Source organism: Salmo salar, chromosome 16 (assembly GCF_965601325.2).
Source record: "Salmo salar chromosome 16, fSalSal1, whole genome shotgun sequence".
Classification (NCBI taxonomy): domain Eukaryota; kingdom Metazoa; phylum Chordata; class Actinopteri; order Salmoniformes; family Salmonidae; genus Salmo; species Salmo salar.
In genome coordinates, this window is record NC_138306.1 from 48,041,337 (window position 1) to 48,053,395 (window position 12,059).

General features: G+C 50.5%; 1 protein-coding gene across 2 annotated transcripts in view; it reads left to right on the forward strand.

The window, feature by feature from the left end:
* LOC106574075 (nuclear factor 1 A-type) overlaps positions 1 to 12,059 on the forward strand; it is a 236,166-nt gene that overhangs the window by 209,004 nt on the left and 15,103 nt on the right. For both annotated transcript variants that reach the window (XM_082962756.1, XM_082962757.1), the window contains exons 6-7: positions 3,855 to 3,982; positions 11,408 to 11,458. In XM_082962756.1, the coding sequence (XP_082818882.1) occupies positions 3,855 to 3,982; positions 11,408 to 11,458 (179 nt within the window). The remainder of the gene's footprint in view (positions 1 to 3,854; positions 3,983 to 11,407; positions 11,459 to 12,059) is intronic.

The following is a 12,059-nucleotide window of genomic DNA, read 5'->3' on the forward strand; positions in this document are numbered from 1 at the left end:
CGTCTCCACATATCCATGTCAGTGTGTAAGCTCACATACACCACCAGCCTCTCTCTCTCCGGTCAGCCTTCCTTCCTGTCAAAGCAAACAGGTCTGAACAAGGAGGCAGTGTGTGGACACGCTCGGCCCTAATTACGTGATTACCAGGAAAGCTCACCAGCAGACATCACATTCACAAATAAATGTCAGAACCAACGGCAAGGGAAATAACTCACTGGTCTAAGTGTGTATCCCAAGTGGAACACTGTTACCTATATAGTGCACTACTTCTAACCAGAGCCCGTATTGGCCCTGGTCAAAAGTGGTGCACTATAATGGGAATAGGGTGCCATTTGGGACCTACTCCTAGCCTCACTAACTGAGACAGATATACTGTACACACACCAGCACCAAACCACAGTCCGTCTTTGACTGGGGGGAGAGTTTCAGTGTGTAACTGGGGGGAGAGTTTCAGTGTGTAACTGGGGGGAGAGTTTCAGTGTGTGACTGGGGGGAGAGTTTCAGTGTTTGACTGGGGGAAGAGTTTCAGTGTGTGACTGGGGGGAGAGTTTCAGTGTGTGACTGGGGGGAGAGTTTCAGTGTGTGACTGGGGGGAGAGTTTCAGTGTGTGACTGGGGGGAGAGTTTCAGTGTGTGACTGTTTCAGTGTGTGACTGGGGGGAGAGTTTCAGTGTGTGACTGGGGGGAGAGTATCAGTGTGTGACTGGGGGGAGAGTTTCAGTGTTTGACTGGGGGGAGAGTTTCAGCGTGTGACTGGGGGGAGAGTTTCAGTGTGAGTGTGTGACTGGGGGGGACAGCTTCAGTGTTTGACTGGGGGGGACAGCTTCAGTGTGTGACTGGGGGGGACAGCTTCAGTGTGTGACTGGGGGGGACAGCTTCAGTGTGTGACTGGGGGGGGACAGCTTCAGTGTTTGACTGGGGGGAGAGTTTCAGTGTTTGACTGGGGGAAGAGTTTCAGTGTGTGACTGGGGGGAGAGTTTCAGTGTGTGACTGGGGGGAGAGTTTCAGTGTGTGACTGGGGGGAGAGTTTCAGTGTGTGACTGGGGGGAGAGTTTCAGTGTGTGACTGGGGGGAGAGTATCAGTGTGTGACTGGGGGGAGAGTTTCAGTGTTTGACTGGGGGGAGAGTTTCAGTGTTTGACTGGGGGGAGAGTTTCAGTGTGTGACTGGGGGGGACAGCTTCAGTGTGTGACTGGGGGGGACAACTTCAGTGTGTGACTGGGGGGGACAGCTTCAGTGTGTGACTTGGGGGACAGCTTCAGTGTGTGACTGGGGGGAGAGTTTCAGTGTGTGACTGGGGGGAGAGTTTCAGTGTTTGACTGGGGGGAGAGTTTCAGTGTGTGACTGGGGGGAGAGTTTCAGTGTGTGACTGGGGGTAGAGTTTCAGTGTTTGACTGGGGGGAGAGTTTCAGTGTTTGACTGGAGGAGAGTTTCAGTGTGTGACTGGGGGGAGAGTTTCAGTGTTTGACTGGGGGGAGAGTTTCAGTGTGTGACTGGGGGGAGAGTTTCAGTGTGTGACTGGGGGGAGAGTTTCAGTGTGTGACTGGGGGGAGAGTTTCAGTGTGTGGTGTGACTGGGGGGAGAGTTTCAGTGTGTGACTGGGGGGAGAGTTTCAGTGTGTAACTGGGGGGAGAGTTTCAGTGTTTGACTGGGGGGAGAGTTTCAGTGTTTGACTGGGGGGAGAGTTTCAGTGTTTGACTGGGGGGAGAGTTTCAGTGTGTGACTGGGGGGAGAGTTTCAGTGTGTGACTGGGGGGAGAGTTTCAGTGTGTGACTGGGGGGAGAGTTTCAGTGTGTGACTGGGGGGAGAGTTTCAGTGTGTGACTGGGGGGAGAGTTTCAGTGTGTGACTGGGGGGAGAGTTTCAGTGTTTGACTGGGGGGAGAGTTTCAGTGTGTGACTGGGGGGAGAGTTTCAGTGTGTGACTGGGGGGAGAGTTTCAGTGTGTGACTGGGGGGAGAGTTTCAGTGTGTGACTGGGGGGAGAGTTTCAGTGTGTAACTGGGGGGAGAGTTTCAGTGTGTGACTGGGGGGAGAGTTTCAGTGTTTGACTGGGGGGAGAGTTTCAGTGTGTGACTGGGGGGAGAGTTTCAGTGTTTGACTGGGGGAAGAGTTTCAGTGTGTGACTGGGGGGACAGCTTCAGTGTTTGACTGGGGGGGACAGCTTCAGTGTGTGACTGGGGGGGACAGCTTCAGTGTGTGACTGGGGGGGACAGCTTCAGTGTGTGACTGGGGGGAGTTTCAGTGTGTGACTGGGGGGGGGAGTTTCAGTGTGTGACTGGGGGGAGAGTTTCAGTGTGTGACTGGGGGGAGAGTTTCAGTGTGCGACCGGGGGGAGAGTTTCAGTGTTTGACTGGGGGGAGAGTTTTAGTGTGTGACTGGGGAGAGAGGTTCAGTTTGTGACTAGGGGAGAGTTTCAGTGTGTGACTGGGGGGAGAGTTTCAGTGTGTGACTGGGGGGAGAGTTTCAGTGTTTGACTGGGGGGAGAGTTTCAGTGTTTGACTGGGGGAGAGTTTCAGTGTGTGACTGGGGGGAGAGTTTCAGTGTGTGACTGGAGGGGAGAGTTTCAGTGTGTGACTGGGGGGGACAGCTTCAGTGTTTGACTGGTGGGGACAGCTTCAGTGTTTGACTGGGGGGGACAGCTTCAGTGTGTGACTGGGGGGACAGCTTCAGTGTGTGACTGGGGGGGACAGCTTCAGTGTTTGACTGGGGGGGACAGCTTCAGTGTGTGACTGGGGGGGACAGCTTCAGTGTTTGACTGGGGGGGACAGCTTCAGTGTTTGACTGGGGGGGACAGCTTCAGTGTGTGACTGGGGGGGACAGCTTCAGTGTTTGACTGGGGGGGGACAGCTTCAGTGTGTGACTGGGGGGGACAGCTTCAGTGTGTGACGGGGGGACAGCTTCAGTGTGTGACTGGGGGGGACAGCTTCAGTGTGTGACTGGGGGGGACAGCTTCAGTGTTTGACTGGGGGGGACAGCTTCAGTGTGTGACTGGGGGGGACAGCTTCAGTGTGTGACTGGGGGGACAGCTTCAGTGTGTGACTGGGGGGGACAGCTTCAGTGTGTGACTGGGGGGGACAGCTTCAGTGTGTGACTGGGGGGGACAGCTTCAGTGTGTGACTGGGGGGGGACAGCTTCAGTGTGTGACTGGGGGGGGACAGCTTCAGTGTGTGACTGGGGGGGACAGCTTCAGTGTGTGACTGGGGGGGACAGCTTCAGTGTTTGACTGGGGGGGACAGCTTCAGTGTTTGACTGGGGGGGACAGCTTCAGTGTGTGACTGGGGGGGACAGCTTCAGTGTGTGACGGGGGGGACAGCTTCAGTGTGTGACTGGGGGGGACAGCTTCAGTGTGTGACTGGGGGGGACAGCTTCAGTGTGTGACTGGGGGGGACAGCTTCAGTGTTTGACTGGGGGGGACAGCTTCAGTGTGTGACTGGGGGGGACAGCTTCAGTGTGTGACTGGGGGGGGACAGCTTCAGTGTGTGACTGGGGGGGACAGCTTCAGTGTGTGACTGGGGGGGACAGCTTCAGTGTTTGACTGAAGACTAGACACCAAGTTGGAGACTAGACACCAATGGAGACTAGACACCATGGAGACTAGACACCAAGTTTGCATCAAACTGAATATAGGATTTATGAAAATAGAAAATGACAGATACATTTGTGTAGATTGTACTTTGTATAGCACTTAAAACGCAATTTAACTATCAGACATTAACCCTGGTCTGTGTGTGTGTGTGTGTGTGTGTGTGTGTGTGTGTGTGTGTGTGTGTGTGTGTGTGTGTGTGTGTGTGTGTGTGTGTGTGTCCGTCCGTCCGTCCGTCCGTCCGTCCGTCTGTGTGTGTGTGTCCCCGTCCAGCTCGGCCAAGAGGATCAAGTGTATGGAGGACGAGGTGGACAGTCCAGGAGAAGAGTCCTACTACCCAGGCCAAGGGCGCTCCCCGGGCAGCGGCAGCCAGGCCAGCAGCTGGCACGAAGTGGAAACAGGTACATACTGCTGTAAACTGCCAAACAACCTACCCGACTGGTGCCAATACTCCTGTAACACACGCTTACCCTGTCCCTCATAGCCTCCCTACACTTACCCTGTTCCTGATACCCTCCCTACTCTTACCCTGTTCCTGATACCCTCCCTACACTTACCCTGTCCCTCATATCCTCCCTACTCTTACCCTGTCCCTCATACCCTCCCTACTCTTACCCTGTTTCTCATACCCTCCCTACTCTTACCCTGTCCCTGATACCCTCCCTACTCTTACCCTGTTCCTGATACCCTCCCTACTCTTACCCTGTCCCTCATACCCTCCCTACTCTTACCCTGTCCCTCATACCCTCCATACTCTTACCCTGTTCCTGATACCCTCCCTACTCTTACCCTGTCCCTCATACCCTCCCTACTCTTACCCTGTCCCTCATACCCTCCCTACTCTTACCCTGTCCCTCATACCCTCCATACTCTTACCCTGTCCCTGATACCCTCCCTACTCTTACCCTGTCCCTGATACCCTCCCTACTCTTACCCTGTCCCTCATAACCTCCCTACACTTACCCTGTCCCTCATACCCTCCCTACTCTTACCCTGTTCCTGATACCCTCCCTACTCTTACCCTGTCCCTCATACCCTCCCTACTCTTACCCTGTTCCTGATACCCTCCCTACTCTTACCCTGTCCCTGATACCCTCCCTACTCTTACCCTGTTCCTCATACCCTCCCTACTCTTACCCTGTCCCTCATACCCTCCCTACACTTACCCTGTCCCTGATACCCTCCCTACTCTTACCCTGTCCCTCATACCCTCCCTACTCTTACCCTGTTCCTCATACCCTCCCTACTCTTACCCTGTTCCTCATACCCTCCCTACTCTTACCCTGTTCCTGATACCCTCCCTACTCTTACCCTGTCCCTGATACCCTCCCTACTCTTACCCTGTCCCTCATACCCTCCCTACTCTTACCCTGTCCCTCATAGCCTCCCTACACTTACCCTGTCCCTCATACCCTCCCTACTCTTACCCTGTCCCTCATAGCCTCCCTACTCTTACCCTGTTCCTGATACCCTCCCTACTCTTACCCTGTCCCTGATACCCTCCCTACTCTTACCCTGTCCCTCATACCCTCCCTACTCTTACCCTGTCCCTCATACCCTCCCTACTCTTACCCTGTCCCTCATACCCTCCCTACTCTTACCCTGTTCCTGATACCCTCCCTACACTTACCCTGTCCCTCATACCCTCCCTACTCTTACCCTGTTCCTGATACCCTCCCTACTCTTACCCTGTCCCTCATACCCTCCCTACTCTTACCCTGTTCCTGATACCCTCCCTACTCTTACCCTGTTCCTGATACCCTCCCTACTCTTACCCTGTCCCTGATACCCTCCCTACTCTTACCCTGTCCCTCATACCCTCCCTACACTTACCCTGTCCCTCATACCCTCCCTACTCTTACCCTGTCCCTCATACCCTCCCTACTCTTACCCTGTCCCTGATACCCTCCCTACTCTTACCCTGTTCCTGATACCCTCCCTACTCTTACCCTGTCCCTCATACCCTCCCTACTCTTACCCTGTCCCTGATACCCTCCCTACTCTTACCCTGTCCCTCATATCCTCCCTACTCTTACCCTGTTCCTGATACCCTCCCTACTCTTACCCTGTCCCTCATACCCTCCCTACTCTTACCCTGTCCCTGATACCCTCCCTACTCTTACCCTGTTCCTGATACCCTCCCTACTCTTACCCTGTTCCTGATACCCTCCCTACTCTTACCCTGTCCCTCATACCCTCCCTACTCTTACCCTGTTCCTGATACCCTCCCTACTCTTACCCTGTTCCTGATACCCTCCCTACTCTTACCCTGTTCCTGATACCCTCCCTACTCTTACCCTGTTCCTGATACCCTCCCTACTCTTACCCTGTCCCTGATACCCTCCCTACTCTTACCCTGTTCCTGATACCCTCCATACTCTTACCCTGTCCGTGATACCCTCCCTACTCTAACCCTGTCCCTCATACCCTCCCTACTCTTACCCTGTCCCTCATACCCTCCCTACTCTTACCCTGTCCCTCATAGCCTCCCTACTCTTACCCTGTTCCTGATACCCTCCCTACTCTTACCCTGTTCCTGATACCCTCCCTACTCTTACCCTGTCCCTCATACCCTCCCTACTCTTACCCTGTTCCTGATACCCTCCCTACTCTTACCCTGTCCGTGATACCCTCCCTACTCTTACCCTGTCCGTGATACCCTCCCTACTTGGGGAGGAAGTGGACTGACAGGAGAGTGTGTGTGGGAATGTGTGTGTCAAGAGTTAGAATGCAGGGTTGTTTGCGTGCGTGACTGGTAAAAATGCAGGATTGTGTATGTGAGGGTGAGAATCGTGTGCGTCCTGTGTCTTCCCTGTCTGTCTTTCAGTGCATTTCTATCTCACATGGTCACATTTTTCAGATGCCTGGGATGGTCAGAACCACCTTCCAACATCATATACTTTTTAACAAAGGCCATCTGTCTTGATGGGATTAACAATGATGGGATTCACAATGATGGGATTAACAATGATGGGATTAACAATGGCATTAATGCTAACACATTGAAAACCATGGGGGGGGGGGGGCGCTGGAGGACATAGGGCCCCCGCAGGAATAGTCCAAGAGGCGTATGTGTGTGTTCCACACCCTGTATCCTGTCCTTATGTATGACAGGATGTGTATGTGTGTGTGTGTGTGTGTGTACCCCTCTGTGTGTCAATGTTCGTCGTGTGTGTGTGTGTGTGTGTGTGTGTGTGTGTGTGTGTGTGTGTGTGTGTGTGTGTGTGTGTGTGTGTGTGTGTGTGTGTGTGTGTGTGTGTGTGTGTGTGTGTGTGTGTGTGTGTGTCATACCACAATGCCTTAGGCTGGTGGGCTGTAAATCACTCAGGGTCTTCCTCCCGTGCTTCAGTGGCTTCACTCTGTAACACACACACACTGTCCCTATATGTCTCCCTGTATCTTCTCACCTTTTCTACTCTCTGCTCCCCTTCTTATTTATACTGAACTAAAATAGAAAAGCAATATGCAACGATTTCAAAGATTTTACTGAGTTACAGGTCATGTAAGGAAATCAGTCACTTGAAATAAATTCATTACGCCCTAATCTATGGATTTCAGATGACTGAGAATATAGATAGGTCACAGATACCTTAAAAAAACAGCTAGGGGTTTGGATCAGAAAACCAGTCAGTATCTGGTGTGACCACCATTTTTCTCATGCAGCGCGACACATCTCGTACGCATAGAGTTGATCAGGCTGTTGATTGTGACCTCTGGAATGTTGTTTCACTCTTTAATGGCTGTGCGAAGTCGCTGGATATTGTCGGGAACTGGAACACGCTGTCGTACACATCGATCCAGAGCATCCCGCACATGCTCAATGGCTATCATGTCTGGTGAATATGCAGGCCATGGAAGAACTGGGACATTTTCAGCTTCCATTAAATTGTGTTCGTTGTTCGTAGCTGGGGGCACTCTGTTCACAACGTTGACATCAGCAAACCGCTCGCCCACACAACACCATACTACACGTGCTCTGCGGTTGTGAAGCCGGTTTGACGTACTGCCAAATTCTCTAAAATGACAGAGGCAGCTTATGGTAGAGAAATTAACATTCAATTCTCTGGCAACAGCTCTGGTGGGCGTTCCTGCAGTCAGCATGCCAAATGCACGCTCCCTAAAATGTTGAGACATTTTTGGCATTGTGTTGTGTGACAAAACGGCACATTTTAAAGTGGCCTTTTATTGTCCCCAGCACAAGGTGCACCTGTGTAATTTTCATGCTGTTTAATCAGCTTCTTGATGTGCCACACCTTGTTGCGTTTATATTTTGGTTCAGTGTATATACAGTATATATATATGAAAATATATATGAATATATATATATATCAGTACATTATATATATTATATATATATATATTCACTGAACCAAAATATAAACGCAACATGTAAAGTGTTGGTCCCATGTTTCATGAGCTGAAATAAAAGATTTATATATATACTGCTCAAAAAAAATAAAGGGAACACCAAAATGAGGCTCAGTAGTGTGTGTGGCCTCCACGTGCCTGTATGACCTCCCTACAACGCCTGGGCATGCTCCTGATGAGGTGGCGGATGGTCTCCTGAGGGATCTCCTCCCAGACCTGGACTAAAGCATCCGCCAACTCCTGGACAGTCTGTGGTGCAACGTGGCGTTGGTGGATGGAGCGAGACATGATGTCCCAGATGTGCTCAATTGGATTCAGGTCTGAGGAACGGGCAGGCCAGTCCATAGCATCAATGCAACTGCTGACACACTCCAGCCACATGAGGTCTAGCATTGTCTTGCATTAGGAGGAACCCAGGGCCAACCGCACCAGCATATGGTCTCACAAGGGGTCTGAGGATCTCATCTCGGGACCTAATGGCAGTCAGGCTACCTCTGGCGAGCACATGGAGGGCTGTGCGGCCCCCCAAAGAAATGCCACCCCACACCATGACTGACCTAGCGCCAAACCGGTCATGCTGGAGGATGTTGCAGGCAGCAGAACATTCTCCACGGCGTCTCCAGACTCTGTCACGTCTGTCACATGTGCTCAGTGTGAACCTGCTTTCATCTGTGAAGAGCACAGGGCGCCAGTGGCGAATTTCCCAATCTTGGTGTTCTCTGGCAAATGCCAAACGTCCTGCACGGTGTTGGGCTGTAAGTACAACCCCCACCTGTGGACGTCGGGCCCTCATACCACCCTCATGGAGTCTGTTTCTGACCGTTTGAGCAGACACATGCACATTTGTGGCCTGCTGGAGGTCATTTTGCAGGGCTCTGGCAGTGCTCCTCCTGCTCCTCCTTGCACAAAGGCGGAGGTAGCGGTCCTGCTGCTGGGTTGTTGCCCTCCTACGGCCTCCTCTACGCCTCCTGATGTACTGGCCTGTCTCCTGGTAGCGCCTCCATGCTCTGGACACTACGCTGACAGACACAGCAAACCTTCTTGCCACAGCTCGCATTGATGTGCCATCCTGGATGAGCTGCACTACCTGAGCCACTTGTGTGGGTTGTAGACTCCGTCTCATGCTACCACTAGAGTGAAAGCACCGCCAGCATTCAAAAGTGACCAAAACATCAGCCAGGAAGCATAGGAACTGAGAAGTGGTCTGTGGTCCCCACCTGCAGAACCACTCCTTTATTGGGGGTGTCTTGCTAATTGCCTATAATTTCCACCTGTTGTCTATTCCATTTGCACAACAGCATGTGAAATTTATTGTCAATCAGTGTTGCTTCCTAAGTGGACAGTTTGATTTCACAGAAGTGTGATTGACTTGGAGTTACATTGTGTTGTTTAAGTGTTCCCTTTATTTTTTTGAGCAGTGTATATATTCGTTCGGTGTATATACAGTATATATATATACACACACAGTACCTGTCAAAGGTTTGGACACACCTACTCATTCCAGTGTTTTTCTTTATTTTTACTATTTTCTACATAATAGTGAATACATCAAAAGCTAAACTAAACTTAATTAAATCAAAATATATTTTATATTTGAGATTCTTCAAAGTAGCCACCCTGTGCCTCGATGACAGCTTTTCACACTCTTGCCATTCTCTCAACCAGCTTTACCTGGAATGCTTTTCCAACAGTCTTGAAGGATTTTCCACATATGTTGAGCACTTGTTGGCTGCTTGTTTCTTCACTCTGCGGTCCAACTCATCCCAAACCGTCTCAATTGGGTTGAGGTCGGGGGATTGTGGAGGCCAGGACATCTGATGCAGCACTCCATCAATCTCCTTCTTGGTGTAATAGCCCTTAGACAGCCTGGAGGTGTGTTGGGTCATTGTCATGTTGAAAATCAAATTATTGTCCCACTATGCGCAAAACAGATGGGATGGCGTATCGCTGTAAAATGCTGTGGTAGCCATTCTAGTTCAGTGTGCCTTGAATTCTGAATAAATCACAGACAGTGTCACCAGCAAAGCACCATCACACCACCTCCTCCATGCTTCACAGTGGGAACTACACATGCGGAGATCATCAGTTCACCTACTCTGCGTGTCACAAAGACATGGCGGTACTTTTGACTGGTACTGTATATATATATATCCTCTTCTTATAGCCTTACAGTGCAGAGAGAGAACACTCAAGGAGAGAAGAGACACACACACAGCTTTCTCCCTTCCTCGCAGACAATGTCACAGTAGAAAGCTCCTTATTCTCCTAATAAAAAGGGCGTGCTTTTACAGAGCTTCAATTACAGGTAGACGACAGGAGTGTGTGTCCGTGTGTGTGTGAGCCTGTGAGTGTGTGTGTGGAGGGGGAGTGTGTGTTTCTGTGGTGTGTGTGTGTGTGTGTGTGTGTGTGTGTGTGTCTGTGTGTGTGTGTGTGTGTGTGTGTGTGTGTGTGTGTGTGTGTGTGTGTGTGTGTGGTGTGTGTGTGAGCCTGTGAGTGTGTGTGTGGAGGGGGAGTGTGTGTTTCTGTGGTGTGTGTGTGTGTGTGTGTGTGTGTGTGTGTGTGTGTGTGTGTGTGTGTGTGTGTGTGTGTGTGTGTGTGTGTGTGTGTGTGTGTGTGTGTGCCTGTGTGTGTGTGTGTGTGAGCCTGTGAGTGTGTGTGTGGAGGGGGAGTGTGTGTTTTCGTTAAAGAGGAGAGGGTGGAGTTGCCGGGTGACTCGGAGAAGAGGCCCACCTGTAGGATAAGGGGATGGACGGGGACGGGCGGTGTTTCTGTGGTGTGTGTGTATGTGTGTTTCTGTGTGTGTGTGTGTTTCTGTGTTGTGTGTGTGTGTGTGTTTCTGTGTTGTGTGTGTGTGTTTCTGTGTTGTGTCTGTGTGTGTGTCTGTGTGTGTATGTGTGTGTGTGTGTGTGTTTCTGTGTTGTGTGTGTTTTTGTGTTTCTGTGTTGTGTGTGTGTGTGTGTGTGTGTGTTTTTGTGTTTCTGTGTTGTGTGTGTGTGTGTGTGTGTGTGTTTTTGTGTTTCTGTGTGTGTGTGTGTGTGTGTGTGTGTGTTTTTGTGTTTCTGTGTGTGTGTGTGTGTGTGTGTGTGTGTGTGTGTGTGTGTGTGTGTGTGTGTGTGTGTGTGTGTGTGTGTGTGTGTTTCTGTTTCTGTTTCTGTTTCATATTCCCAGAGCTTAGGAATAAGACATGATGTCAGTGAGACCATCTCCATGACGTAAACAGGCTGTGTGGGTATGTTTGTGTACAGAGTGAGTGTGTGTGTGTGTGTGTGTGTATTTGTGATTGCCTGTGTAACGTGAGCCCGGCCCCGGTCCACCCTTATGGGAATGGAACATGCTTAATTGATGAGGTAATGCTCCATTTTCTCTCCTAACGCTACACTATATTCACCCTGCCTCTTTTTCTTTCTTCTCTTTTGTTCCCTTGTTTCTTTCCCCCTTTTCCTTTTGTCTCTCAAAAGCTGGATATAAACTGCGTGGCTCGCTAGCTAGTTCGTTCATCTCAAGACAAGGTAAAGATGCATTACTCTTTCCAATTTCACCTCCTATCCTCTGTTGCCCCCCCCCCCTTCTCTCCACCCCCTCACCCCTCCCCTCCCCTCCAAATCAGGACATGGTTATCGAGTTTTGTGGTTGGTGTTTTGTATTGTCTAGGCTTCTCCCCCCTCCTTCCACCTCTCCCACCCTTCACTGTGTGTGATTGTGATAAACAAAAGAATGGTACTGAAACAGATCCTTGCGGCACACCTTAGGCCTTATACGTTATGTACTGTAGCGTGGGGTTCATGTCCATTGGAATCTTAACAGTACACCATCATACCTACTGTAACTCTGCCCATTTTATATCTGTTAAGTGTCTCTCCGAATTTAGAAACAATTGTTAAGTGTCAAATTCACAAGGAGTTCTTTAGTGTCTTAAATTAGTTGTACGTTAAGCAACAGCTTGACTGGTAAGATGTCTTATTAAGACCCATTCAAATAAAATCAAATGTTATTGGTCACATACACATGTTTAGCAGATGTTATTGCGAGTGTTGCAAAATGCTTGTGCTTCTAGTTCTGACAGTGCAGCAATATCTAACATGTAATCTACCAATTCCACAACAACTACCT